Source organism: Microcaecilia unicolor, chromosome 11 (assembly GCF_901765095.1).
Source record: "Microcaecilia unicolor chromosome 11, aMicUni1.1, whole genome shotgun sequence".
In the NCBI taxonomy this organism is placed as follows: domain Eukaryota; kingdom Metazoa; phylum Chordata; class Amphibia; order Gymnophiona; family Siphonopidae; genus Microcaecilia; species Microcaecilia unicolor.
Window position 1 is genome coordinate 66,627,794 of NC_044041.1, and position 27,370 is coordinate 66,655,163.

At 46.1% G+C, this 27,370-nt stretch overlaps 1 protein-coding gene across 1 annotated transcript in view; it reads left to right on the forward strand.

The window, feature by feature from the left end:
- CIT (citron rho-interacting serine/threonine kinase) overlaps positions 1-27,370 on the forward strand; it is a 1,023,678-nt gene that overhangs the window by 738,974 nt on the left and 257,334 nt on the right. The window contains 1 exon segment of the mRNA XM_030217566.1: positions 23,621-23,790. Within this exon segment, the coding sequence (XP_030073426.1) occupies positions 23,621-23,790 (170 nt within the window).

The window sequence follows — 27,370 nt, forward strand, 5'->3', positions numbered from 1 at the left end:
TAAAAGCCAAGACTCTGTTGTACATAAAACATTGCGTGCATTTTCAATAATAAAATTATAAATAAGATGTCTTATTTCTTTTATTTTCTGTCCAAGTTTCTTTATTACATTTCAAAAGGAAATTTTATACAAAGAATAAAATTAGTAATTTGAATACAGAAAGTATGGGTCACATCAATAACATAAATTCATCTCTAAGAAGAACAAATATAGCAAACAAAAAAAACCAGGTGGTTAGACATCAGTAAGTAATAACTCAATTTAAGAATTAAGATGACAGTTAAAAGGCATTACAAAGTGGAACAGCCATAAAATCCTCAGAATGAAAAATTAGTCGCACTGGCTGTCTGCTAAGTACTGCTCAGTCGGCTTCCACAATTGGACATGCTTAATGTAATATTTACCTTCTATAATAATCATTTTGAATTTGCAAAATCAAGTGCACCAAAAGTGTACATTCAACAATCTGTTATCCTGCCAGTGTTACACAATTATACACTACTATCAAAGGAATATCAAACAACTATGCTTTATAATGTGGAAAGGACAAAGTAAGGAGCTTAAGACTTTAATTGTAGAGTAGGTAATCTCTCCATCGAAATGAAAATAATGGATATTATCTTCTAGACTTTTTTCCAAAAGTTATACATGCGAACATAATAAAATAAATAGTATATGTGCAAAAGTACCCTTATTTGCTTGGCAGGATCAACAGTTAGAAGATGAGACAAGTTTGGCATTAGAGTTTTAAGGGAGACCATAATGCGCAATGGTTGATCAGATACATTGTTTGCAATATTGTTGCTGATGAAAGGGGATGACTAGTCACCTCCCAAAATTCACTCCATTGATATAAACTTAGATCAAACCCCAATTCATCAGACCACATATTCTCCAAACTGGTTCCTACCTGTGGGGCAGCAGCATGAAGAGCTTTGTAAATCATAGATGCTTCTTGGCTGGAAACAGATAACTGGCTGTTCAACCAGGCCTTTAATGGAAGAAGTAAGTAACTTGTTAGTCTCACTCACACACACAAGAAGTGACATGGGCTACATATGCTGCAGCAGGACTGGGTTAGGAATGGCTGGCATGGAGGATAAGAGCAATTTCATTCCTCTCAAATCCTAGCCAACCAGGAAACTTATTGAGCAGCATCAGAGCATCAATATGTAGCCTGCCTTAAAATAAATGCTTTATGGTATTGACGGAAGTCTGGAAAAGCCGCTCCAGCTCTAGCTCTCAATTGCTTCAATTTTTGCATGCAAGTTTTGGAGGCTTACTCCTCCAAAGAAAGGAGCTTAAAGTTAAATCCAGTTGTTTTTTATTATTTGGGGGTTTTTTTTTAAATAAAACTAGCACTTGCGTGTGAAGGCAACTTTAGGAGCAAATAGCTGTTCTTATGATCTCAAGGTGGCCCCACCAGAATAAGTGCAAAGCTGACCAATGTACTGGGAGAGAGACTGTCAAATCTGTGGCCATTTCCAAACTCTGTAACAGGTGAAAACCACATTAGTCATACAAAAGTATGCTCCTAAATACATCAGTTTGGGGAAGGTCCATGCAAAACCATGCACATCAGCCATGCCTTTTTGAGAATGAGGATTCAAAGGGAAAATTTCAGTTTTCTGCATATTCAATTTTGTACCCTGATGCAAGAAAATGCTTCTTCATTATGGTTTTAAATGCAGAGATAATGATGTCAGGATTGACACCATACGATGAAGATTGCATACACAGGGACTTTGAATTCTAGAAATGTTAAGTAGTAGTAGTAGTAGTAATTCAGCACCATTATTCTGCAAGCTGTGTATCTTTGAGGCCTGACAATCACTATCAGTAAAGACTTTTAGCGAGATTAAATAAAAGTGGGGAAAGGGGGCAGCCCTGATGACTGATCTGTGAAGTACAAAGCAAAGCTTGATTTACTAGAATTTGGGATTTAGTCTGCATGTAGAGAACGGTCATTCAATCAATAAACTCCTTCAGACATCTAAACTATCTCATTATCGTGAATAAAAAAGGCTTTTTGATATGATCGAATTCCTTTTCAGCATCATTCGCTAAAGCAAAAGCAAGACCTTTGACCTTTCTTCCCAAGTGATACAAAAGCCTTGCATTTAATAATGTTCCTCCCTGACATAAAACCCACCTAATCTCAATGAATGATCTTGAGCAGCACTTAGCCAAGTTGCAAGTATTTTTGCATACATTTTATAATTGGCATTCAGAAGCAAAATTGGGCAATAATTATATATAAAGGATCTCTCACAGGCTTTTCTAGTACGAATGGTATTTTTTAAACATTTGTAAATTCAATTGGTATGCCATCTGACCCCCATGAGTTGCCCATGGCAAATCTTAAATATTCATATAGATTTTCTCCATATCTATGAGCAGTTGAAGCTGTTTCACATCTTGTTCATCCAAAACAGGATGGTTTAGATGCTATTTTAGAACAGCTTTGGAATTATTACACAAGCTTTATTCAGCTGTGTAGTCATTCCAAAGCTCTCTCTTGCCTTTTCTTATTTTTAGAAGGGCAAGTTGAGGCGAAAGAAAGGAGCTAGGGACTTCAACTGAATAAAACGTGTGATAATCATGTAGAAGCTATGCTAACATAGCATCTAAATTAGTGTTATGACCCGGTAGTAGTGAGCCCTTGTGCCCCGACAGAGCACAGCAGAGATGGAGTTACACCGCACTCTGTCAGGCAGCCAGACAACCCCTAGCTTCACCTGGAAAGCGACCACCGTTCACCGGGAGTTGAGCTCCCAGCTGCAGGCGGCCACCAGGACTTCTGGAACCGGCGGGATTGCACAGCCGCTGACCAGGATGGCAGGAAACAGACACAGTCCAGACCCAGTACTCCGACAGGCAAAGAATAGTCAAAATCAGTCCAGGGTCAAGGCAGGCAGCAAACAAGCGTAATCCGAGAAAACTAGCCAAGGTCCGGTGCACAGGTAAACAGGATCAGAAGAATAGTCAGTGAACAGCACTCCCACAGCAACTCCTCAGAACAATTGAGGCCGAAGCAATGAAGGCCTGGAGGCAGTGCTTTAAATAGTGAAGCAATCTGAGCAAACCAAACTCAGGTGAATCCAACATGGCTGCCCCCATAGGGATCCTCCCAAGACCAAATATGGAGTTCCTTCCTGTTCTCGTTTATACAAGATGGCTGCCCCCTCCAGAGCTAGCCAAGATGGCTGCTGCCCTTGCTCCAAGCCGGATGACGGCTGCCAGACTTAGGAAACTGAAACAAACCCTCCTAAGACTGAACCTTGTCCCTTTTGGACAGAGCTGAGGAATGACTTAGCCGGGAGGAGCATCGAACAGGTGAGGGACGTAACAATTAGTAACAACGCCACTACCATCCTGTTTTGTCTCAATTCAATTTCAAATAGCGTGTTAATCAGCGTTGTCCTTTATTGCACTCAGCATAATACTGAATCTTGTCAGATAAAATTTCTTTTTGGGCAACAGTGCTAACCAATTTATTATATTCAGTGTTTCACTCTCTAAAGAGTCATCAAATTTGAACTAGATGCCTCAATAATATAGTGTTTCTCTAAGCTGGCCAGTTGCATATTACGCTCTTTCCATTTTTAATGTGCCAAACCAATAAACTCTTCTCTGAGATACACTTTGAAAGGCTCCCAAATTATGGTATAGGACATTTCATGGAATACATTTGTTTAAAAAAAAAGATTTAATGTTTATTTCCATCTTTGACAATGTTTCTGGGTCAGTTAACAATTGCGAATTGAGCCACCACTAAGGACTTCTATTCTGTATGGTCTGCCCCCATGCACCATAATGGTTGCATGATCAAATAGCAATATGGGCTTTATACTATCCACCTGCAAGGCCCCAAAATAATCAAATCCTGTATAGGAACAATGCAGGACTGAATAAAATATATATTGTCTTGCACTACAGTGAAGCAGGCACAATGCATCTATAAGATCACATTGTTTCATTCCTGCCTTCAATGCAGCAGATTACTTGAAAACAATTTTTACATTTAGACTATCTGTCTAGAGAAGGGTCTAATGTAAAGTTACACACGGAACTCCATATTCTGCTATCATCTGTAAGAGATGATTCACAAATTTTGTACAGTCATTAGGCACATAGATATTCATACATCAGCACCTACCTGCCCTCCGGATCTGACCTCTCCTCCAAAATCTAATTCCAGATTTTTTTTTTTTTTTTTAGAAAAGCATAAACACTCCATTCTTGTACTGAGGCACAACTACGCTGTTCCACCCAACGCTCAGTGAAACATAGGGCATCCTGATCAGATAAGTGTGTCTCTTGCACAAATATTATAAAGAGTCGCAATTTCTTTACTGCATAATTTTCTTCTGTTTAATTGGATGCCTCAGCCCATGCCAATTGAGTGACACAAGTTGAGCTTCCCCCTTACTAGCCATCCCAAAACAATCTCTCATTCACCCACTCATCCTCACATACCTCTCTATACACCTCCCTCACACCAATCCTCTGCGACCAAAATGACAGAGCAAAATATTAAGCAACAAAAACTTAACAGCTATGCAAAACTAAACCCCATGGGGAAAGATGAACTGGACCGAGCAGGAGTAGGCCGCTCCCCTCCTTATGTCCATTGTTCTCATGTACCCTTGATACCAAAGTCACAGCTCTAGGAAAGCAGAATAAAGCATCCATAGACATAAATATATATGTGGTTATGTCACATCTGAGTTACTCAACCCCCTCCAAGAAAACTGACAAATGATCTGGCACATCAAATGTTTTGGTCACATTGCTCAGTATGACTTTTCATTTTAGTCAGATATATTAGGCCATAACGTGCTCCTGCCACTTCCAACTATGCTCCACCTCCCCCACTCATCAAAATGGTCACTGTCTTGATCTCATCTTCTCCTCCAACTGTTCACCTTCTAATTTCCTTGCCTCTGATCATCCCTCCTCTGATCACCATCTTATAACTTTCACACTTAAATCTCCTCCCTCCCAGTCCCGTCCTATCCTATCTAATTTATCTAGGAATCTTCACGATATTGACCCTTCATCTCTATCCTCCCATGTTTCAAACCTCCTCTCTACTGTGGCACCATCCACGTCTGTCAACGAGGCTGTTTCTTCTTACAACAATACTCTATCCTCTGCCTTAGACACTCTTGCACCTTTGATGACCCGCCCTGTAAGGCGTACAAAACCCCAACCTTGGCTGACTTCTAATATCCGCTACCTACGTTCCTGTACCCGCTCCGCCGAACGCCTCTGGTGGAAATCTCGGGCCCTTGCTGATTTCTTACACTTTAAGTTCATGCTGACCTCCTTCCAATCTGCTCTTTTACGTGCCAAACAGGATTATTATATCCAACTGACCAACTCTCTTGGCTCTAATCCTCGACTTCTCTTCACCACATTGAACTCTCTCCTCAAGGTGCCCCCTCCCCCAACTCCCCCTTCATTATCTCCTCAGACCCTTGCTGAATTCTTTCACAACAAGGTTCAAAAGATAAACCTTGCTTTCTCTACCTCACCAGCTCTCCCTCCACTAGTCTGTTCCCCTCTCTCTCCTTCCCCTCATTCCCTTTCCTCCTTTCCTGAAGTTACTATTGAGGAAACTACACTTCTCCTTTCTTCCTCAAAATGTACCACCTGTTCCTCTGATCCCATTCCCACCCACCTTCTTAATGCCATCTCTCCTACTCTTATTCCTTTTATCTGTCACATTGTCAACCTCTCACTTTCCACTGCGACTGTCCCTGCTGCCTTTAAACATGCTGTGGTCACACCTCTCCTTAAGAAGCCTTCACTTGACCCTACTTGTCCCTCTAATTACCGACCCATCTCCCTCCTTCCTTTTCTCTCCAAATTACTTGAGCGTGCTGTTCACCGCCGCTGCCTTGATTTTCTCTCCTCACATGCTATTCTTGACCCATTACAATCTGGTTTTCGGCGTCTCCACTCAACTGAAACTGCGCTTACTAAAGTCTCCAATGACCTATTACTGGCTAAATCCAGAGGTCAATATTCCATCCTCATTCTTCTTGATCTTTCCGCTGCTTTTGACACTGTCGATCACAGCATACTTCTCGATACCCTGTCCTCACTTGGATTCCAGGGCTCTGTCCTTTCCTGGTTCTCTTCCTACCTCTCCCTCCGCACCTTTAGTGTTCACTCTGGTGGATCCTCTTCTACTTCTATCCCTCTGCCTGTCGGCGTACCTCAGGGTTCTGTTCTTGGTCCCCTCCTCTTTTCTATCTACACTTCTTCCCTTGGTTCATTAATCTCATCCCATGGCTTTTCCTACCATCTCTATGCTGATGACTCCCAAATCTACCTTTCTACCCCTGATATCTCACCTTGCATCCAAACCAAAGTTTCAGCGTGCTTGTCTGACATTGCTGCCTGGATGTCTCAACGCCACCTGAAATTAAATATGACCAAAACCGAGCTTCTCATTTTCCCCCCCAAACCCACCTCCTCGCTCCCCCCGTTTTCTATTTCTGTTGATGGCTCTCTCATTCTCCCTGTCTCCTCAGCTCGAAACCTTGGGGTCATCTTTGACTCTTCTCTCTCCTTCTCTGCTCATATCCAGCAGACCGCCAAGACCTGTCGTTTCTTTCTTTACAACATCCGTAAAATCCGCCCCTTTCTTTCCGAGCACTCTACCAAAACCCTCATCCATACCCTTGTCACCTCTCGTTTAGACTACTGCAATCTGCTTCTTGCTGGCCTCCCACTTAGTCACCTCTCCCCTCTCCAGTCTGTTCAAAACTCTGCTGCCCGTCTCATCTTCCGCCAGGGTCGCTTTACTCATACTACCCCTCTCCTCAAGACCCTTCACTGGCTCCCTATCCGTTTTCGCATCCTGTTCAAACTTCTTCTACTAACCTATAAATGTATTCACTCTGCTGCTCCCCAGTATCTCTCCACACTCGTCCTTCCCTACACCCCTTCCCGTGCACTCCGCTCCATGGATAAATCCTTCTTATCTGTTCCCTTCTCCACTACTGCCAACTCCAGACTTCGCGCCTTCTGTCTCGCTGCACCCTACGCCTGGAATAAACTTCCTGAGCCCCTACGTCTTGCCCCATCCTTGGCCACCTTTAAATCTAGACTGAAAGCCCACCTCTTTAACATTGCTTTTGACTCGTAACCACTTGTAACCACTCGCCTCCACCTACTCTCCTCTCTTCCTTCCCGTTCACATTAATTGATTTGATTTGCTTACTTTATTTATTTTTTGTCTATTAGATTGTAAGCTCTTTGAGCAGGGACTGTCTTTCTTCTATGTTTGTGCAGCGCTGCGTATGCCTTGTAGCGCTATAGAAATGCTAAATAGTAGTAGTAGTAGGTCTCATGGCCAAAAACATTTCGCGCTTCAGTGGAGTAGATTTGGCGAAGTCCAGGACAACAAGCACCTTCTTCCCCTTAGTAAGAATGTTCCTACTGTCTGCCATGCTGAGGATCTGCAGCTTTTGCTGATATGTCAACAAAATTAAGACAAGTGGGTGAGTTGCTTTGGCGATGGAGCCACTGGTGGCGGCAATACGTGAGAATGTCGATATCGCAAGAGTCTGGGTAGGAGCCCAGGAACATAAAATAGCATTATTTGCGGACGACGTTCTCTTGTATTTGACAAAGCCTTTGGTTTATTTATTTTTTGTTACATTTGTACCCCGCGCTTTCCCACTCATGGCAGGCTCAATGCGGCTTACATGGGGCAATGGAGGGTTAAGTGACTTGCCCAGAGTCACAAGGAGCTGCCTGTGCCTAAAGTGGGAATCAAACTCACCAATCTGATGAGGGAGATAGAGGGTTACACCAGGATATCAGGATATAAGTTGAATGCTAGCAAATCAATGGGTATGACCGTGGGCCTCTCACCAAGTATGTCGAAAATGTTGAAGACATCCTTTGCTTTTAAATGGGCAGAAAGGGATTTACAGTACCTGGGGGTGCAAATTCCTAAACATTTGCCTGAGCTGTTTGATGTGAACTACCCGGGACTTAAGAAAGAAATATTAAGAGACTTGGACCGCTGGATGCCTATGGGGATATCTTGGCTGGGTCGGATAGCTACCATTAAGATGAATGTGCTGCCATGTCTCCTGTACTTATTTCAAGTAATCTCTATGCGAGTGTCTCTGTCATTTCTGTCAGGTTTGCAGGAAAGCCTAAACAGGTTCATCTGGAACCAGAAGAGACCGAGTCTCTCCCGGCGCTCTTGTATAAGAGTAGAAAGGAGGGAGGACTGGGAGTCCCTAACCTCTTCTGGTACTATTGTGCGGCACAGTCAAGGGCGGCGGTAGAGTGGTTTCGTGCAGATGAACATAAACTATGGGTCCAACTGGAGCAATCCTTGGTGGGAGTTCGTAAACTAGGGCATTTAATGTGGTTGCCGGCTAGGTATAGAGGTCAGGTAGATAAATTTCCGCCTACAGTGCAAGCCACATTTTACTATTGGGAACTTATGTTTGGGGAACACCAGCCCCCAACGTCTGGCCTTGCACTGATAGTGGATAACCCAGGGTTCTCCCCAAGGGTGGGAGATACTGTCTTTTGTAGATGGGCGAAAAACGGTCTAGACACGTGGGGACAATTACATGTGGGAACAAAAGTGATACCCTTTGAGAACTTGGTAGAAGGTTATAGACTTAGGATGGATGATCTCTATGCACACTTACAGACCCTTCACTATTTGCAAGGACCTGCCTATGTAGGATGCATGAAGAGGGAGGCCCATCCCCCGGAGCTTTTGTGCGTAAATTTTAAGACCACACGCGGTATGATATCTTCCCTATATACACATCTATATACACATCTGATAGCTCGACACAGACCCTCTCTTATATACAGGAGGAGGGGGGAGCAAGAGTTGAACTTTGCTCTACCAGAGACAGGCTGGGTGCAGCTGGAGAATACTGAAGTCTGCACAATCGGTGGCATTGCAGGAGAATACGCTCAAAGTTTTTTTACAGGTGGTATCTAACGCCTGTAAGGTTACACCATATGTACCCGTCAGTGACGTGGGCATGTTGGAGGCAGTGTGAGGGGGGTTGGGTACTATGGGACACATATGCCTGCTTATAATCGAACGAGAAAAACGCCCAAGTTCCGACCTAAATCGGGAGATGGACGTTTATCTCACAAAAACGAATAACGCGGTATAATCGAAAGCCGAACTTGGATGTTTTCAACTGCACTGCATCGCGGAAGCGTACAAAGTTGACGGAGGCGTGGTGAAGGCGGGACTGGGGCATGGTTATCACCCGAACAGAGATGGGCGCCTTTCGCCGATAATGGAAAAAAAGTATGCGTTTGTAGCTAGAATTTAGGGCACTTTTCCTGGACCCTGTTTTTTCACGAATAAGGCCCCAAAAAGTGCCCTAAATGACCAGATTACCCCCAGAGGGAATCGGGGATGACCTCCCCTGACTCCCCCAGTGGTCACTAACCCCCTCCCACCACAAAAAAATTATGTTTCACAACTTTTTATTTTCACCCTCAAATGTCATACCCACCTCCCTGGCAGCAGTATGCGGGTCCCTAGAGCAGTTGTTAGGGGGTGCAGTGGACTTCAGGCAGGTGGACCCAGGCCCATCTCCCCCCTACCTGTTACAATTGTGCTGCTTAATGCTTAGTCGTCCAACCCCCCCAAACCCACTGTACCCACATGTAGGTGCCCCCCTTCACCCCTTAGGGCTATAGTAATGGTGTAGACTTGTGGGCAGTGGGTTTTGAGGGGGAATTTGGGGGCTCAACACACAAGGGAAGGGTGCTATGCACCTGGGAGCTCTTTTACCTTTTTTTTTTTTTTTTTTGTAAAAGTGCCCCCTAGGGTGCTCGGTTGGTGTCCTGGCATGTGAGGGGGACCAGTGCACTACGAATCCTGGTCCCTCCCATGAACAAATGCCTTGGATTTATTCATTTTTGAGCTGGGCGCTTTCATTTTCCATTATCGCTGAAAAACAAAAACGCCCAGCTCACAAATTGTCGAATAAAACATGGACGTCTATTTTTTTCGAAAATACGGTTCGGTCCGCCCCTTCACGGACCCGTTCTCTGAAATAAACGCCCATGGAGATAGACGTTTTCGTTCGATTATGCCCCTCATGGTGGTCTTGCCGCAAGACAGGCGTACTGGAGGGGGGTTCAATGTAGGCTCCAACAATGGGTTGGAAGGTCTGTGCAGTGGCATCCTCTGATCTTTGTACTGGGGGGGCGGCCTGCGGGACTACAGTTGAATCAATGGCTGCTGGTGCGGGGAGCCTTGCAGGCCGCCCGAATTAACCTGGCAAAGAATCGGAAGGCTCCGCGGGTCCCATCGCTGATTGATTGGATTACGAAAGTGAGATACATATGTGAGATGGAGAGACTGACGGCTGTGAAATGGAGAACTGAACCCAAATGGGAGAAAGTGTGGCTGCCTTTCTTGACTGCTTGTTCGTGATAGCTGATGAATGGTCTGAGAAGGGAGGGAGGGGGAAGTGGGGAGTGTAAGGTGGGGGACCATAGGGGTAGAATGGGGGGTAGGTACATAGGGAGGGAGGGGGGAAGGGTAATATAAAATTGGATTAAAAATTGAAGTATACAATGAGCTGTATTTTCAAAGCACTTAGCCTCCCAAAGTTCCATAGAAACCTATGGAACTTAGCCTCCCAAAGTGCTTTGAAAATATGCCTCAATGTGTCTACTGTGGGACCGATGACTTCATAAGGTACTTTATGTTTTAATATTTAATATTATGTTTGGCTCACTGGGAATATGATGTAATGAGCCGAGTTCAGTATGTTTGGTGTTATGTTCTTAAAGCTCAATAAAGACTTCTATAAATTAAAATTAAAAAAAAAGACAAGTGGGTGAGGGTATTCAGATCTGTCAACAGGCCAAAAGGATGTTTTATGTGTTCACTCGATTTCTAGCATGTTTTGAAAGAAAAGAATGAGAATCCAAGCTTGTAGAAAAACAATCATATCCAATCCCGAAGCCCCGGAATTCGTATGTTACCATGGTAGTTTCTGTTAGACAGCTCTTCAGTGTTCCATTCTAACTTTTTAAGCAAACCAGCCTGCTTTTCTAAAGATGCCATTGCCATTTGCAGTTATACTGATTGAGATTCCATCTTCTCAAGCCTCAAATTAAATTGCACCAGAGCTGTGGTTAATTCTCTGAGTTGTGTTTGTACTTCACTGGACTTCTTGAAATGTGTAGTGACTAATTCTTTCAGTGCTGTAAGCTCCACCATTAAAGCTTCTATGTATGCCGAGGCCTCTTTACAGTCTGCCATTTTCTCCGATGCTGGTGGATCTTTTGAGCTTGTAATTCTTGAAGGTAGTTGGAAAGGCTGGTCATTCTTACTCGTTTTTGATCCTGACATTTTTTTTGTAGAAGCTAAAAATGACAAAGCACAAAAATCTGCCAATTCAAGATCTAAAATAATACTATTAAATGCAAGGAAGCGGGAGCTACAACCATCCAGTTCAAAGGCTATTTCTAACCAATCTGGCATTAAGGTTTTGTTAATCTTCATCATTATTCTCCATATGAGACTGCTATGAAGCATCCATTCATATTCTTCTCCATGCTCTTCTAATTTCACATATAGATTATTGTAAATTGGTTTATGTCGGTATCTTATAGGCAAACATCAAAAGACTATAGACTCTTCAGAATATGGCTGTCCATTTTCTTTGTCAGGCTAAAAAGTATGATCACATTACTCCACTCTACATTCAAAAACACTGGCTTCCAATTCATTATCAAATACAGTTTAAAATACTGATTCTCTCTTACCAAGCTTTTAATGACTGTCCAGACCACAGACCACCAAAATTTCACAATCAACCACCAAACATACCAAATTAGAACACAGTTAAGACTTCTGGGAATTACTCTTGACAAACACCTAACACTAGGTAGTCAAATATCAGAATTAAACAACCAAGTGCTTCAGAACATTATGGAAACTGCAAAGGATCAGAGACTACTTTCCAAGACAATCATTCTGGATTATAGCACAATTGACGATACTATCACAACTAGATTACTGCAATGCAGCATATGTGGGTTTCAAGGAAAGCGCACTGAAAACACTGTAAACTTTCCAAAATATGGCAGCAAGACTTATTTTCAAGAAATCGACATACGAAAGAGCTACCCCCCCCCCCCCCCCCCTACTCGAAACACTGCACTGGCTACCTATCAAGGCAAGACTGATCTTCAAAGCATGCACCATCTTCCATAAAGTATTACTTGCAGGCTTATTTTCGAAAGAGAAGGATGCCCGTCTTTCAACACAAATTGGAAGATGGGCATCCTTCTCACAGGGTTGTCCAAATTGGTATAATCGAAAGCCGATTTTGGGCGTCCTCAACTGCTTTCCGTCACAGGGATGGTCAAAGTTCACGGGGGCATGTCAGAGGCATAGCGAAGGTGGGACTTGGGTGTGCCTAACACATGGACGTCCTCGACCCATAATGGAAAAAAAAAGGCATCCCTGACGAGCACTTGGACGACTTTACCTGGTCCTGTTTTTCTTACGATCAAGGCACAAAAAGGTGCTGACCAGATGACCACCAGAGAGAATTGGGGATCACCTCCCGTTACTCCCCCAGTGGTCACTAACCCCCTCCCACCCTCAAAAAAAATCTTTCAAAATATTTTGTGCCTCAAATGTCATACACAGGTCCATCACAGCAGTATGCAGGTCCCTGGAGCAGTTTTAGTGGGTGCAGTGCACTTCAGGCAGGCAGACCCAGGCCCATCCCCCCCTGCCTGTTACACTTGTGGTGGTAACTGTGAGCCCTCCATAACCCACCACAAACCCACTGTGCCCCCCCCTTCACCTGTAAGGGCTATGGTAGTGCTGTACAGTTGTGGGGAGTGGGTTTTGGGCTCAGCACACAAGATAAGGGAGCTATGTACCTGGGTGCAATTTATGACGTCCACTTCAGTACACCCTAGGGTGCCCGGTTGGTGTCCTGGTACGTCAGGGGACCAGTGCACTACGAATGCTGGCTCCTCCCACGAACAAAGGACTTGCATTTAGTCATTTCTGAGATGGGCGTCCTTGGTTTCCATTATTGCCGAAACTAAGAAACGAGCAAGTTCTAGGGACGACCATCTCTAAGGACGATCTAAATTTCAGGATTTCGGCGTCCCCGACCGTATTATCGAAACGAAAGAAGGATGCCCATCTTGTTTCGATAATAGGGGTTTCCCCGCCCCTCCATCAGGACGTTTTGCGAGGACGTCCTCAGCAAAACTTGGGCATCCCTTTCGATTATGCCCCTCTTGGTCAGTCACCAGAATATATGATAGACATGATTGAACTATCCCCAAGAAACCCAAGCACGGAAGCCAGAAACTACCTACTTCTTCACCTACCGAACTGTCGAAATATAATGTACAAATCTATTTACGTGGCCAGTTTCAATTATCTGGGTTCCAAATGGTGGAACTCAGTACCAAAGATCACAAGAAGCATTACGAACTGTCTACACTTTAGGAAAAAACTGAAAACATACCTCTTAAAAAAATTCTACTATAAATAATTTAGCCATCAATATCCATCCCAAATACAAATCATAGATGAACATGAGAAGCCATCCCAAGTACAAATCATAGATGAACATGAGAAGCCCAGACCAAAGTGCAAACAGAAACTGTAAATCATCAACACAAGTATCAATACAAAATATAAAACGTAAGAACACAATTGTAACAAACAGCCAGAACATAATTTGTAAGCCACTTTGAACCAAAACCTGTTTTTGTATAACAGTGGGATACAAGAATGTAAAAATAAATAAATAGATCTTGCATCATTGATTGTCCCTTATGTGCCTGTGTGGCTCATCCCCTCATTTCATGAACATCATTTAGCTTTTACTGCCCCTTCCCAAGTGCATTTTGAAGCCATAAGGCATTCTGCCTTTTTCTGCTTAGTGCTCGCATTATGGAATTAATTACCTCTGACTCTAAGGGCTGAACTGATCTTTAAGGCCATTAAATTTATTTTTAAAAACCCTTTTTTCAGTAGACTTTCAGAGGGTCAGGCTTGGAGTTGTAGGATTACCAGTGTTGTCCTATTATCTAATGACCATTTTCTTTTAATGAGAGTGAGTGTCCCTTCCTTGTATTTTATGGAGTTCCTTTCTTAATATTTATTTTATGGATTGTATACTGCTTTCACCTGTCTGTCAAAAGAGAGCGGTATAGTAAGTAATAAAAGATCATTTAGGGCGACTACTCTGACTAGTTATATTTCCAGGAGTGGCATTAAATAGAATAGGTTCTAAAGAAGACAAGGAACTTGATCTCCCCCTAACATAGCAAGATCTTAAAACAACATAATGGCCCTGGCCACAAACCACTGGGATAGTACATAACACAGAATCACAGAGCACAGTCCAAAAGATTACTCACAGCAGCCAGAGATACCAGATAAGAATGTCATCCAAGCACCCAAAGGAGCTTCTTGGTCTCTCACCTTTTTTGGTGCAACACCTCTGGTGTCAGTCCCAGAGCTGTATCTGCACTCCCAGGGGATGGAGCCAGCAGTGTTCAGTTTGGGAACCACAGAATAAGACAAGCCAGGACTGCAGGTGGTACTCACCAAATGACACTAGGTTAACTGCAGTCCATAGCACAGTTGACAAAGTCTAGGTGGATAGAAAGGCAATCACTCAGTTGGTTCTTGGCCTATATCCACATTCCCTGATGATGTCACCAGGATGGAGTCAGCAATGTTCAGTTTGAGAACCATGGAGTAAGACAAGCCAGGGCTGCAGAGGGTACTCACCAATGACCACAAAAAAGGAGGAAGAACGAAACTCCACAAGAAATACAAACACCACCAACAGTGGAGGCAACCATAATGACAGAACTATGCAAAGTGCAAGCAATGTTGTTCAGTTGCTATGAGGGACTCGCCAATGACACCCGGCTAATTGCAACTCACAACAGGCACAGATGACAAATTGCCAATGGATTAAGTTTTGCTTTATCAGTTTTTCACCCAGTTTACTGCTTTCTTTCCTATTCATACAGTTTCTAGTATACTTACTAATCTTTTGTGCAGAACAGTGTCCAAAGCCTTAATGAAGCATATGTAGGCAACATCCACCACAGCTCTCAAGCAACCCTCTTGTCGCCTAATTCAAAGAACTCAAGTTTGTCTGAGAGGATTTTCCCTTTGTTGAAACCATGTGATCTGGGATCCTGCAATCTACTTCTATAAAGGTGCTGCTTTATTTTGCTTTAGCAGTGTTACAATGGATTTTCTAACCACTGAAGTTAAAGATGACAAATCTGATTGCATACTTGCCTGCCATCTCATAATTTTTGAGATGGAGAAGGTGCATTCAGCAGCACTCTCTTGTGCTCTTTTAGTCCTGCCTGTTCTCTTCAGCCTGTGTTCTTTTGTATTGTCTAAATTGGCACTTATCAAACTTTCTATAGCCATGATCCAATTATTGTGGCCATAGAAAGCTTGTAGTCCTTCAAATTGCTACTTCTCCTTCCATCCACCCATACCTTTAGGACTTCTTCAACATTATCACTTATCTTCAAGTCAACCTTGAAGTCTAGGATTCCAATGGGAGCAAAATTTAAAGTTGCCACATTTCTTATGGTCATGTGAGCTGATTATCAATGGGAAACTCCTCAAGGAGAATTCCTTTTGAAAATTCAGGATGAGTACTTCTGCATTTATCAATTTTCCATCTAAATATTGCCTCCATAATGAATGGTTAGAAAGTTGGGAAGTATCTAGCCCAGCATCCTACTTCAAACAGTGGCCAATCCAGATCACAAGTACCTGGCAGAATCCCAAAGAGTAGCAAGAGTCCATTCTACCGACCTTAGGGTTAAGTAGTGGCTTTCCCCATGGATGAATGAGCAGCTCCATAGTAATTAGCAGATTTTCCCACCACTGGTGAGGCTTACCAGCCTGTAGTTTCCCACTTCCTTTTTGTCACCGTTTTTGTGAAGAGGGACCACACCCATGCTTCTCCAATCTTATGGAACCTCTCCCATCTCCAAGGATATATTAGTCAAACCTTTAAGAGGAGCTACCAGAACATGTCTGATATTTCTCAGTATCCTGAGATTTATCTCATCCTGACCCATAGTTTTGTCCACTTTCAGTTTTCCAACTTGTTCATAAATACTTTCTACTGTGAATGATGCAGTATCAACTTTATTCCCATGTATATCTTTGTTAGCCGACTGTGGCCCTTCTCTAGAATTTTATTTACAGAAGTATAATTTGTTTAGTGTGTCTGCTTTTTCCTCATCATGATCTACACAGCGGTACAATTCAAGTAAAAAGTTGAAGAATGTATGACCAAGAGCACTGATGACAGCAGGATAACAAGAATGGAAAATGAGCAATAGGCTAAGAATGTGAGCAAGTGTTTGCCAGACAGATAGGGTTCAAGGCATTTGTTGGTGCAAGGAAAACCAGTTTAGTAAACAGTGAGGTGTATTTTCAAAGCCCTTAGACTTGCAAAGTTACATAGTAACCTATAGAACTTGGTAAGTCTAAGTGCTTTGAAAATGAACCACACTGCAGTGTGGTTAGGAATTCTAGAACGAGAAAGGAGAGGAGAGAGAACAGCAGAATTCCAACACTAAACACAAAAGCTGCTGGTACCAATGGTTGCTGCTAACTAACATCAAATTAGAAATTTTTTATATGAAAAATTAAATATCAGAATGTGATTAAGACCAACATTTAAACAAGTCAGTCTTCTGTCATCAGTTCCCTTATATTGTATGAGTTTGTGATAGTAATGCTTTATTTGCATATAAAAATGTACTCTCCTTCTCAAAGTATTGGAACCAAAGGAAAAATTCCTTATTGTGATACATATTCATCATTGCAAGAGTCCATACATTGGCAAGGGAATTCATTTTTCATGCAAATGAAATCTAAAAATATAGCTACAATGAACATATACAGATATGGAATCAATCATAAAAGATTGACTTGATTATATTGATTCTCCGAGGACAAGCAGGCTGCTTGTTCTCACGACTGGGTTGACGTCCACGGCAGCCCCTCAAACTGGACGAAAAATCTTGCCGGAGGTCCTGCACGCAGGGTACGCCAACCGCGCATGTGCGGCCATCTTCCCGCCCGTGCACGACCGTTCCCACTCAGTTTTTTGCTTTCCGCGCTAGAGAGAGACGCGTCTTCGTCCCTCTCCGTGTCAGCCCCGGACAACCGATTTGCGGCCTAGTCCGCGCTTTTACTTTATATATTTCTTTTTTCCGCACCTTCGCACGCCTCTCTATTTTTTTTTTAAAGGTTTTTCCTTTCCCTTCCCCTCGTCGAGTTTCTTCGTGGGGTCGCCTCGTCGCAGCCTTTTCTTCCTTTTTGTGGTGTGCTTTTCACCGCCACCATCGATGATTTTGAACTCGCCGACACGATTTTTCCGTCGATGTCCTCGAAGGTCCCGAGCGGATTCAAGAAGTGTGGTCGGTGCGGCCGGCAGATCTCGCAGACCGATCCTCACGCTTGGTGCCTCCAGTGTCTCGGCCCGGAGCATAATTCCAAAGCGTACACCTTGTGTCTCGGCTTGCAGAAGCGGACGCAGGTGGCGAGGCAAGTTCTTCGGGACCGTCTTTTTGGAACTTGCGCCGGCCCTTCGACGTCGACCTCGACGGCATCGGTGTTGACGGCCGGGTCTTCAGTACCGGTACCAATGTCGACGTCTTCGGCGCCGACTATGGCACCGACCCCAGGAGCACAGGTTCCCTTGGCCCGACGACCTGACGGCGGCAGTGAGCGGCCGCATTGGCAGTCCGCCCCGGCCACTCCCGCTGCTCAGGGCCATCGGGACCGAACCCTGTCGGATCCAATCCCTAGAGGCCGTGGAGACTCCACCTCCTCCTCGTCTATGCCACGGAGCGCCGATGACGGTCATCGGAAGAAAGCTGCGAAGAAGCACCGTCATCGGTCGCCCACGGAGCATGGGACTGGCAGCTCCGGGACGTCGAGAGAAGACTCGTCCCCCAGGAAGCGACAGCGCCGGGAGGAGCGCTCCCCCTCTATCGAAGAGGTGTCGATGCGCAGGTCGTCGGGTACCCCGGTACCGTCTCCTGGACCCGGACAGCTTCCAGCACCGACGCCCGCACCTGCCCCCCTGCCTCTCCCGACAGCGGGCCTAGACAAGTGCCTCCGAGCCATCCTTCCGGGGATCCTGGAAGGGCTGATGCGCCAGGCCTTGCCGCACGGGGGGTGCTTGCGCCCTCGGTGCCGTTGATGGAGGCACCGGTGAGCTCTGGTCCAGTGATTTGGTCTTCGGCGCCGCTTGCGGCACCGGTGTCGATCGCCACTCAGGTGGAATCCCCGTCGACGTTGATGGAGGGAGCTTTGTCCCCGCTGGCGCGGGAGTCCACCTCTCGACACCCTCGTCAAGGACATGGTTCCTTGCAGTCGAGACGGGCCCGGTTGCGGTCTGAGCTGAGAGAGCTCATGTCCGACACCGAGGAGGAGGCCTCGTGGGGGGAGGAGAAGGACCCCAGATATTTCTCCTCCGAGGAGTCTGTGGGTCTTCCCTCCGACCCCACACCTTCACCGGAGAGGAAGCTCTCGCCCCCTGAGAGCCTCTCTTTCGCCTCTTTTGTTCGGGACATGTCTATCAGCATTCCCTTTCCCGTGGTAACTGGATGAGCCGAGGGCGGAGATACTCGAAGTCCTCGACTATCCATCACCACCTAGAGAGTCTTCCACGGCACCGTTGCACAATGTCCTCAAGGAGACACTGCTTCGGAACTGGTTGAAGCCATTATCTAATCCCACCATTCCCAAGAAAGCGGAGTCCCAATACAGAATCCACTCAGACCCGGAGTTGATGCGGCCTTAACTGCCTCCTATCTCAGCGGACGTGGACTCTGCTCTCAAGAGAGCACGGAGTTAGAGGGATACCGCTTCGGCGCCCCCTGGGCGGGAGTCTCGCACTCTGGACTCGCGTCCCCTGGGCGGGAGTCTCGCACTCTGGACTCGTTTGGGAGGAAGGCCTACCATTCTTCCATGCTCGTGACCAGAATACAATCATACCAGCTCTACACGAGCATCCACATGCGGAACAATGTGCGGCAACTGGCGGACCTGGTTGACAAGCTCCCCTGGAGCGGTCCAGGCCATTTCAGGAGGTGGTCAGGCAGCTGAAGGCGTGCAGAAAATTCCTGTCCAGGGGTATCTATGACACCTGTGATGTGGCATCCAGAGCTGCGGCCCAAGGTATAGTGATGCGCAGACTCTCCTGGCTGCGTGCCTCTGACCCGGACAACCGCACCCAGCAGCAGCTGGCGGATGTCCCTTGCCAGGGGGATAACATTTTTTGCGAGAAGGTCGAGCAGTTGGTGGACCAACTACACCAGCGGGAACGCGCTCTCGACAAGCTCTCCCACCAGGCGCCTTCAGCATCCACCTCCGCAGGTGAACATTTTTCCTGGGCCTGGCAGGCTGCACCCTACGCCTACAGCAAGCGTAGGTACACCCAGCCAGCCCGAAGGCCTCCTCAGGCACAGGGACAGTCCCAGTGCGCTCGTTCCCGTCAACAGCGTGAGCCTAAGCAGCCCCCCACGCCTCCACAGCAAAATCAGGGGACGAGCTTTTGACTGGATCCATGGGAGCATAGCCGCCATCAAAGTAGCCGTGCTGGACGGCCTGCCGGTCGGGAGGAGGTTGAAAGTTTTTCACCAAAGGTGGCCTCTCATAACCTCCGACCAGTGGGTTCTCCAAATAGTACGGTATTAGGTCTCCACCCCACCAAATTGTCCACTGGGAGCTCAATCCTTCAGCTCCCTTCACAAGCAGGTACTTGCAGAGGAACTCTCCGCCCTTCTCAGCACCAATGCGGTCGAGCCCGTGCCACCCGGGCAGGAAGGGCAGGGATTCTATTCCAGGTACTTCCTTGTGGAAAAGAAAACAGGGGGGATGCGTCCCATCCTAGACCTCAGAGGCCTGAATAAATATCTGGTGCGAGAAAAGTTCAGGATGCTTTCCTTGGGCACCCTTCTACCCATGATTCAGAAAGACGATTGGCTATGTTCCCTGGATTTAAAGGATGCTTATACTCGCATCCCGATACTGCCAGCTCACAGACAGTATCTTCGATTCCGTCTGGGGACAAGTCACTTTCAGTATTGTGTGCTGCTCTTTGGGCTCGCCTCTGCACCACGGGTGTTCACGAAGTGTCTCGTGGTGGTTGCGGCGTACCTACGCAAGCTGGGGGTGCACGTGTTCCCATATCTCGACGATTGGCTAGTGAAGAGCACCTCAGAGGCAGGAGCTCTTTGGTCCATTCAGTGCACTATTCAACTTCTGGAGCTGCTGGGGTTTGTGATAAATTACCCGAAGTCCCATCTCCAGCCAGTCCAATCTCTGGAATTCATAGGAGCTCTGCTGAATTCACAGACGGCTCAGGCCTATCTTCCCGAGGCGAGAGCTCAGAATCTTCTGTCCCTCGCTTCCCAGACCAGAGCATCCCAGCAGATCACAGCTCGGCAGATGTTGAGACTCCTGGGCCATATGGCCTCTACAGTCCATGTGACTCCCATGGCTTGTCTTCACATGAGATCAGCTCAATGGACCCTAGCTTCCCAGTGGTGCCAAGCCACTGGGAATCTAGAAGATGTCATCCGCCTGTCCATCAGTTGTCGTAATTCGCTGCACTGGTGGACAATTCGGACCAATTTGACCCTGGGACGCCCATTCCAAATTCCTCAGCCCACAAAAGTGCTGACGACGGATGCATCTCGCCTATGGTGGGGAGCTCATGTCGATGGGTTCCACACCCAGGGGGTGTGGTCCCCCCAGGAACAAGGTCTTCAGATCAACCTCCTGGAGCTCCAAGCGGTCTGGAACACGCTGAAGGCCTTCAGGGATCAGCTATTCTCCCAAATTATCCAAATTCAGACAGACAATCAGGTTGCAATGTATTATATCAACAAACAGGGAGGCACCGGATCCCGCCCTCTGTGTCGGGAAGCCGTCGGGATGTGGCATTGGGCAAGCCAGTACGGCACGCTTCTCCAAGCCACATACCTGGCAGGCATAAACAACAGTCTGGCCGACAGATTGAGCAGACTCATGCAACCGCACGAATGGTCGCTCCATTCCCTGGTGGTACGCAAGATCTTCCGAGTGTGGGGCACCCCCTCGGTGGACCTTTTCACCTCCCAGACCAATCACAAGCTGCCTCAGTTCTGTTCCAGACTTCAGGCACACGGCAGGCTGGCGTCGGATGCCTTTCTCCTCCATTGGGGGACGGACCTCCTGTACGCTTATCCTACCATACCTTTGGTGGGGAAGACCTTACTGAAGCTCAAGCAAGACCGCGGCACCATGATTCTGATCGCGCCTTTTTGGCCCCGTCAGATCTGGTTCCCTCTTCTTCTGGAGTTGTCCTCCGAAGAACCATGGAGATTGGAGTATTTTCCAGCTCTCATTTTACAGAACAACGGAGCGCTTCTGCACCCCAACCTTCAGTCTCTGGCTCTCACGGCCTGGATGTTGAGGGCGTAGACTTTGCTTCGTTGGGTCTCTCTGAGGGAGTCTCCTGCATCTTGCTTGCCTCCAGGAAGGATTCCACTAAAAAGAGTTACTTTTGTAAGTGGAGGAGGTTTGCCATTTGGTGTGAGAGCAGGGCCCTAGAACCTCGTTCTTGTCCTGCACAGACCCTGCTTGAATACCTTCTACACTTATCAGAGTCGGGTCTCAAGACCAACTCAGTAAGGAATCACCTTAGTGCAATTAGCGCTTACCATCATCGTGTAGACGGTACAGCCATCTCTGGAGAGCCTTTAGTCGTTCGATTCATGAGAGGCTTGCTTTTGTCAAAGCCCCCTGTCAAGCCTCCTACAGTGTCATGGGATCTCAATGTCGTCCTCACCCAGCTGATGAAATCTCCTTTTGAGCCACTGATTTCATGCCATCTGAAGTACTTGACCTGGAAGGTCATTTTCTTGGTGGCAGTTACTTCAGCTCGTAGAGTCAGTGAGCTGCAGGCCCTGGTAGCTCATGCTCCTTATACAAAATTTCATCATAACAGAGTAGTCCTCCGCACTCACCCTAAGTTCCTGCCGAAGGTGGTGTCGTAGTTCCATCTTAACCAGTCAATCGTCTTGCCAACATTCTTTCCCAGACCGCATACCCACCCTGCTGAATGTCAGTTGCACACATTGGACTGCAAAAGAGCATTGGCCTTCTACCTGGAGCGGTCACAGCCCCACAGACAGTCCGCCCAATTGTATTTTTCGACCCCAACAGGAAGGAGGTCGCTGTTGGGAAACGCACCATCTCCAATTGGCTAGCAGATTGCATTTTCTTCACTTACACCCAGGCTGGGCTCACTCTTGAGGGTCATGTCACGGCTCACAATGTTAGAGCTATGGCTACGTCAGTGGCCCACTTGAAGTCAGCCACTATTGAAGAGATTTGCAAGGCTGCGACGTGGTCATCTGTCCACACATTCACATCTCATTACTTCCTACAGCAGGATACCCGACGCGACAGTCGGTTCGGGCAGTCGGTGCTGCAGAATCTGTTTGGGGTTTGAATCCAACTCCACCCTCCAGGACCCGGTTTTATTCTGTTCAGGCTGCACTCTAAGTTAATTGTTCTTCATAGGTCAATTTCTGTTTTGCCCTTGCCGTTGCGAGGTTCAATTGAACTTGTTTTTTTGTTTTGAGTGAGCCTGAGAGCTAGGGATACCCCAGTCGTGAGAACAAGCAGCCTGCTTGTCCTCGGAGAAAGCGAATGAAACATACCTGTAGCAGGTGTTCTCCGAGGACAGCAGGCTGATTGTTCCCACCTTCCCTCCCTCCTCCCCTTTGGAGTTGCGTTTTTTCCTCATTTCTTTGCTTGTCATTAAACTGAGCGGGAACGGTCACGCACGGGCGGGAAGATGGCCGCACATGCGCGGTGGGCGTGCCCTGCGTGCGAGACCTCCCGCGAGATTTTTCGTCCGGTTTGAGGGGCTGCCGTGGACGTCAACCCAGTCATGAGAACAGCCTGCTGTCCTCGGAGAACACCTGCTACAGGTATGTATCATTCGCTTTCTTGGTGTTAGACACATTCTGAGGGATTGTTTTTCATATTAACTAATTTCAACATTTGAGATGTCAGAAGTAATAATGGACTTCGTTAGTGTTTAAGTAGCAGATTCTCAAGAGAAGGTTATCTTTTTTTTTTTTTTTTTGCAATGACTTAATGAAGGGAACAAATGACTTTGAGTTTCATCACAAATGATGACCAGTACAAAAAAAGACAGTCTGTTTATCGATCTTTATTTCTACTGAAGGAGACTAAAGCAGCCATAAGGAAACTGCCCAGTATGCTGGATTAAGCATTGATCTTGCTCAGGTACTAACTAGTACAGAAGACAAATATTTTGAGGTACAAGCATGATTTGATTTTCATCAAGTAATCTATATTTATAAAGGAGAAGTTTATTGTCGTTTTAAGAATTCTACAACTTTGAGTACTGAAATGTCCCTCATTATGGTAGATGAATATAATCTATTTCAACAATTTGTTTTGCAAATACTGGTACTGAAACAGGAATCTAACATCAATTGTTTCTGTAACCTCTAGATATGCCATACATTATGAAACTGGAGTCTCACCCTCACACAACATGCTGGCCTGGAAGAATACTCTACTTATTAGCACCCAGTTTTCCTGATAAGCAGCGCTGGGTCACTGCACTAGAGTCTGTTGTTGCAGGAGGGAGGGTTTCCAGAGAAAAAGCTGAAGCTGATGCTGTGAGTATAAAAAGGACAAAGAATTTTGAACAGTTTTGGAAAGAACAAATTATTTATGGCTTTGATATTATATTAAGTTGGCTAAAGCTTTTGGGATATGATATGTTTATAGGTAAACATATCATACACACTAGTAAAAAAGGCCCGTTTCTGGATCAAATGAAACGGGCGCTAGCAATGTTTTCCTCCCCAACACCCCCTCCCTCCCTACCCACCGGTTCGTCATTCTGAAGCCACTGACGCCATAGGTCCGCACCTCGTGAACGCACCTTCATCAGCTTCTTGGTTGTGAAGCCACTGACACCATTGCTCCGCCCTCGATGCGTGATGCCATTGCTCCGCCCTCGACGTCATCACATTTGACGCGAGGGCGGGGCCCAGCGACTTGGTGCTTTCGGTGGCTTCACCACCACGAACCCTTCATTACGGAAGTGACGTCAGTGTCCTCAGAACGTTGAGGGTGAGTTTTATTATATATATATATATATATATATATATATATATATATTTGGTACAATCATTGGTACTTAGTCATCTGGATTACTGCAACTCACTTTACGCTGGCTGTAAAGAACAAATACTTAAAACACTCCAGACAGCTCAGAATAAAGCAGCCAGACTAATATTCGGCACACCAAAATACAAAAGCGCGAAACCCTTGCGGGAAAAATTACACTGGCTCCCACTAAAGGAACGTATCACGTTCAAACTTTGCACCCTGGTCCACAAGATCTTCCATGGTGATGCCCCAGCCTATATGTCAGACCTGATAGACCTACCACCCAGGAATGCAAAAAGATCCTCTCGCACATTTCTTAATTTACATCCTCCCAAATGCAAGGGTCTGAAATACAAATCAATGCATGCATCTACCTTTTCCTATACGAGCACGCAACTTTGGAACGCGCTGCCACGTAACCTGAAAACGGTCTATGAATTGACCAATTTCCGCAAACTATTGAAAACCTATCTTTTCGACAAGATATATCACAACGATCAGCATGTGTAACTGTATAATTCAACATGTGTAACTGTATAGTCTTAAAACTTCTAGACTGTCTTATAATGTGTTATAATGTCTTTCTGCTCTAACGCCCTCATCTATCTTACTACCATGTAACACAAAACCCTCTGTAAACCAAATGTATATTCAATGCTACTTCCAGTATCCATGACGAAATGTAAGCCACATTGAGCCTGCAAAGAGGTGGGATAATGTGGGATACAAATGCCATAAAACAAAATTATATATATTATATATATATATATATATATATATATATATATATATATATATATATATATATTTCTCCGAGGACAAGCAGGCTGCTTGTTGTCACTGATGGGTGACGTCCTACGGCAGCCTCAGGATCGGAGATCTTCCTAGCAACAAAGTTTGCTAGCCCTCACGCACACATGCGCACACCGCGCATGTGCGACCGTTTTCCCGCCCATACCGTGAGCGTGCTCCTCAGTCTCTTTTTTTCCGTGGCTCAGGACGGCTGTTTTCGGCTGTTCTGCTCCTCAGAGAGAGCCATCGCAGCGTTTTCGCCGTTTTTCGCCGCTCTTTAGATTTTTTCTGAGCGAGTTTGCTCGCGTTTTGCATCTTTTTTTTTTTAAACTTTTTTTCCTGTATTTCTTTAGTTTCTGCCCCGTACGTTTCCTTTCATTGTCGTGCGCGGCCTTTTTGGCCGCCCGTACAGGTTTTTCCCAGGTTTTGGTGCCTTTTTTCGGCATCATCGCGAGTTTTGATTTTGCCGGCGCGTTTTTTCCGCTCATGTCCTCAAAGCCTGCCAGCGTCTTCAAGAAGTGCACGCGGTGCAACCGGACGATCTCGCTCACTGACCGGCACGTTTCGTGTCTTCAGTGTCTGGGAGCTGGTCATCGTCCCAACGCCTGCACCTTGTGTCTTCAACTAAAAATGAGACCCAGGCGGCGAGATCGGCTCAGTGGAACCTTCCGAGGGCAGACAATCTTCTGTCTCTTTTTCCTGGGTAAGACCGTCTCAGCAGATCACAGCTCAGTAGATGTTGAGATTGCTCGGTAACATGGCCTCCACCGTTCACGTGACTCACATGGCCCCTCTTCGCATGAGATCAGCTTAATGGACCCTAGCTTCCCAGTGGTACCAAGCTGCGGGGGATCTAGAGGACGTGGTCCAGCTGTCCACAGTTTTTCTCCAATCCCTACATTGGTGGACCATTCGCTCCAATTTGACCTTGGGACGTCCCTTTCAAATTCCTCAGCCGCAAAAAGTGCTGACTACGGATACGTCTCTCCTGGGGTGGGGAGCTGATGTCGATGGGCTCCACACCCAAGGATGTTGGTCCCTCCAGGAAGCAGGTTTTCAGATCAATCTCCTGGAGTTACGAGCGGTCTGGAACGCGCTAAAGGCTTTCAGAGATCGGCTGTCCTATCAAATTATTCAAATTCAGACAGACAATCAGGTTGCTATGTACTACATCAACAAGTAGGGGGGCACCGGATCTTGCCCCCTGTGTCAGGAAGCCGTCAGGATGTGGCTTTGAGCTCGCCAACACGGCATGTTTCTCCAAGCCACGTATCTGGCAGGCGTAAACAACAGTCTGGCCGACAGGTTGAGCAGGATAATGCAACCTCACAAGTGGTCTCTCAACTCAAGAGTAGAACCAAGATCTTCCAAGTGTGGGGCACGCCCTTGGTAGATCTTTTTGCCACTCAGCTCAATCACAAGGTTCCTCAGTTCTATTCCAGACTTCAGGCCCACGGCAGACTAGTGTCAGATGCCTTTCTCCTTTATTGGGGGAGGGGCCTGCTGTATGCGTATCCTCCCATACCCTTGGTAGGGAAGACTTTGCTGAAACTCAAGCAGGATCGTGGAACCATGATTCTGGTCGCTCCCTTCTGGCCGCATCAGATCTGGTTCCCTCTTCTTCTGGAGTTGTCCTCCGAAGAACCGTGGAGATTGGAGTGTTTTCCAACCCTCATCTTTCAGAACGAGGGGGCACTTCTGCATCCCAGCCTCCAGTCCCTGGCTCTCACGGCCTGGATGTTGAGAGCGTAGACTTTGCCTCCTTGGGTCTTTCTGAGGGTGTCTTCCGAGTCTTGCTTGCTTCCAAAAAAGATTCCACTAAGAGGTGTTATTCTTTCAAATGGAAGAGGTTTGCCGTCTGGTGTGACAGCAAGGCCCTAGATCCTCGTTCTTGTCCTACACAGACCCTGCTTGAATACCATCTGCACTTGTCCGAGTCTGGTCTTAAGACCAACTCTGTAAGAGTTCACCTTAGCGCAATTAGTGCTTTTCATTATCGTGTAGAGGGTAAGCCTATCTCGGGACAGCCTTTAGTTGTTCGCTTCATGAGAGGTTTGCTTTTGTCAAAGCCCCCTATCAAGCCTCCTACAGTGTCATGGGATCTCAATGTCGTTCTCACCCAGCTGATGAAACCTCCTTTTGAGCCACTGAATTCCTGCTATCTGAAGTACTTGACTTGGAAGGTCATTTTCTTGGTGGCAGTCACTTCAGCTCGTAGAGTCAGTGAGCTTCAAGCCTTGGTAGCTCATGCACCTTATACTAAATTTCATCATAACAGAGTGGTCCTCC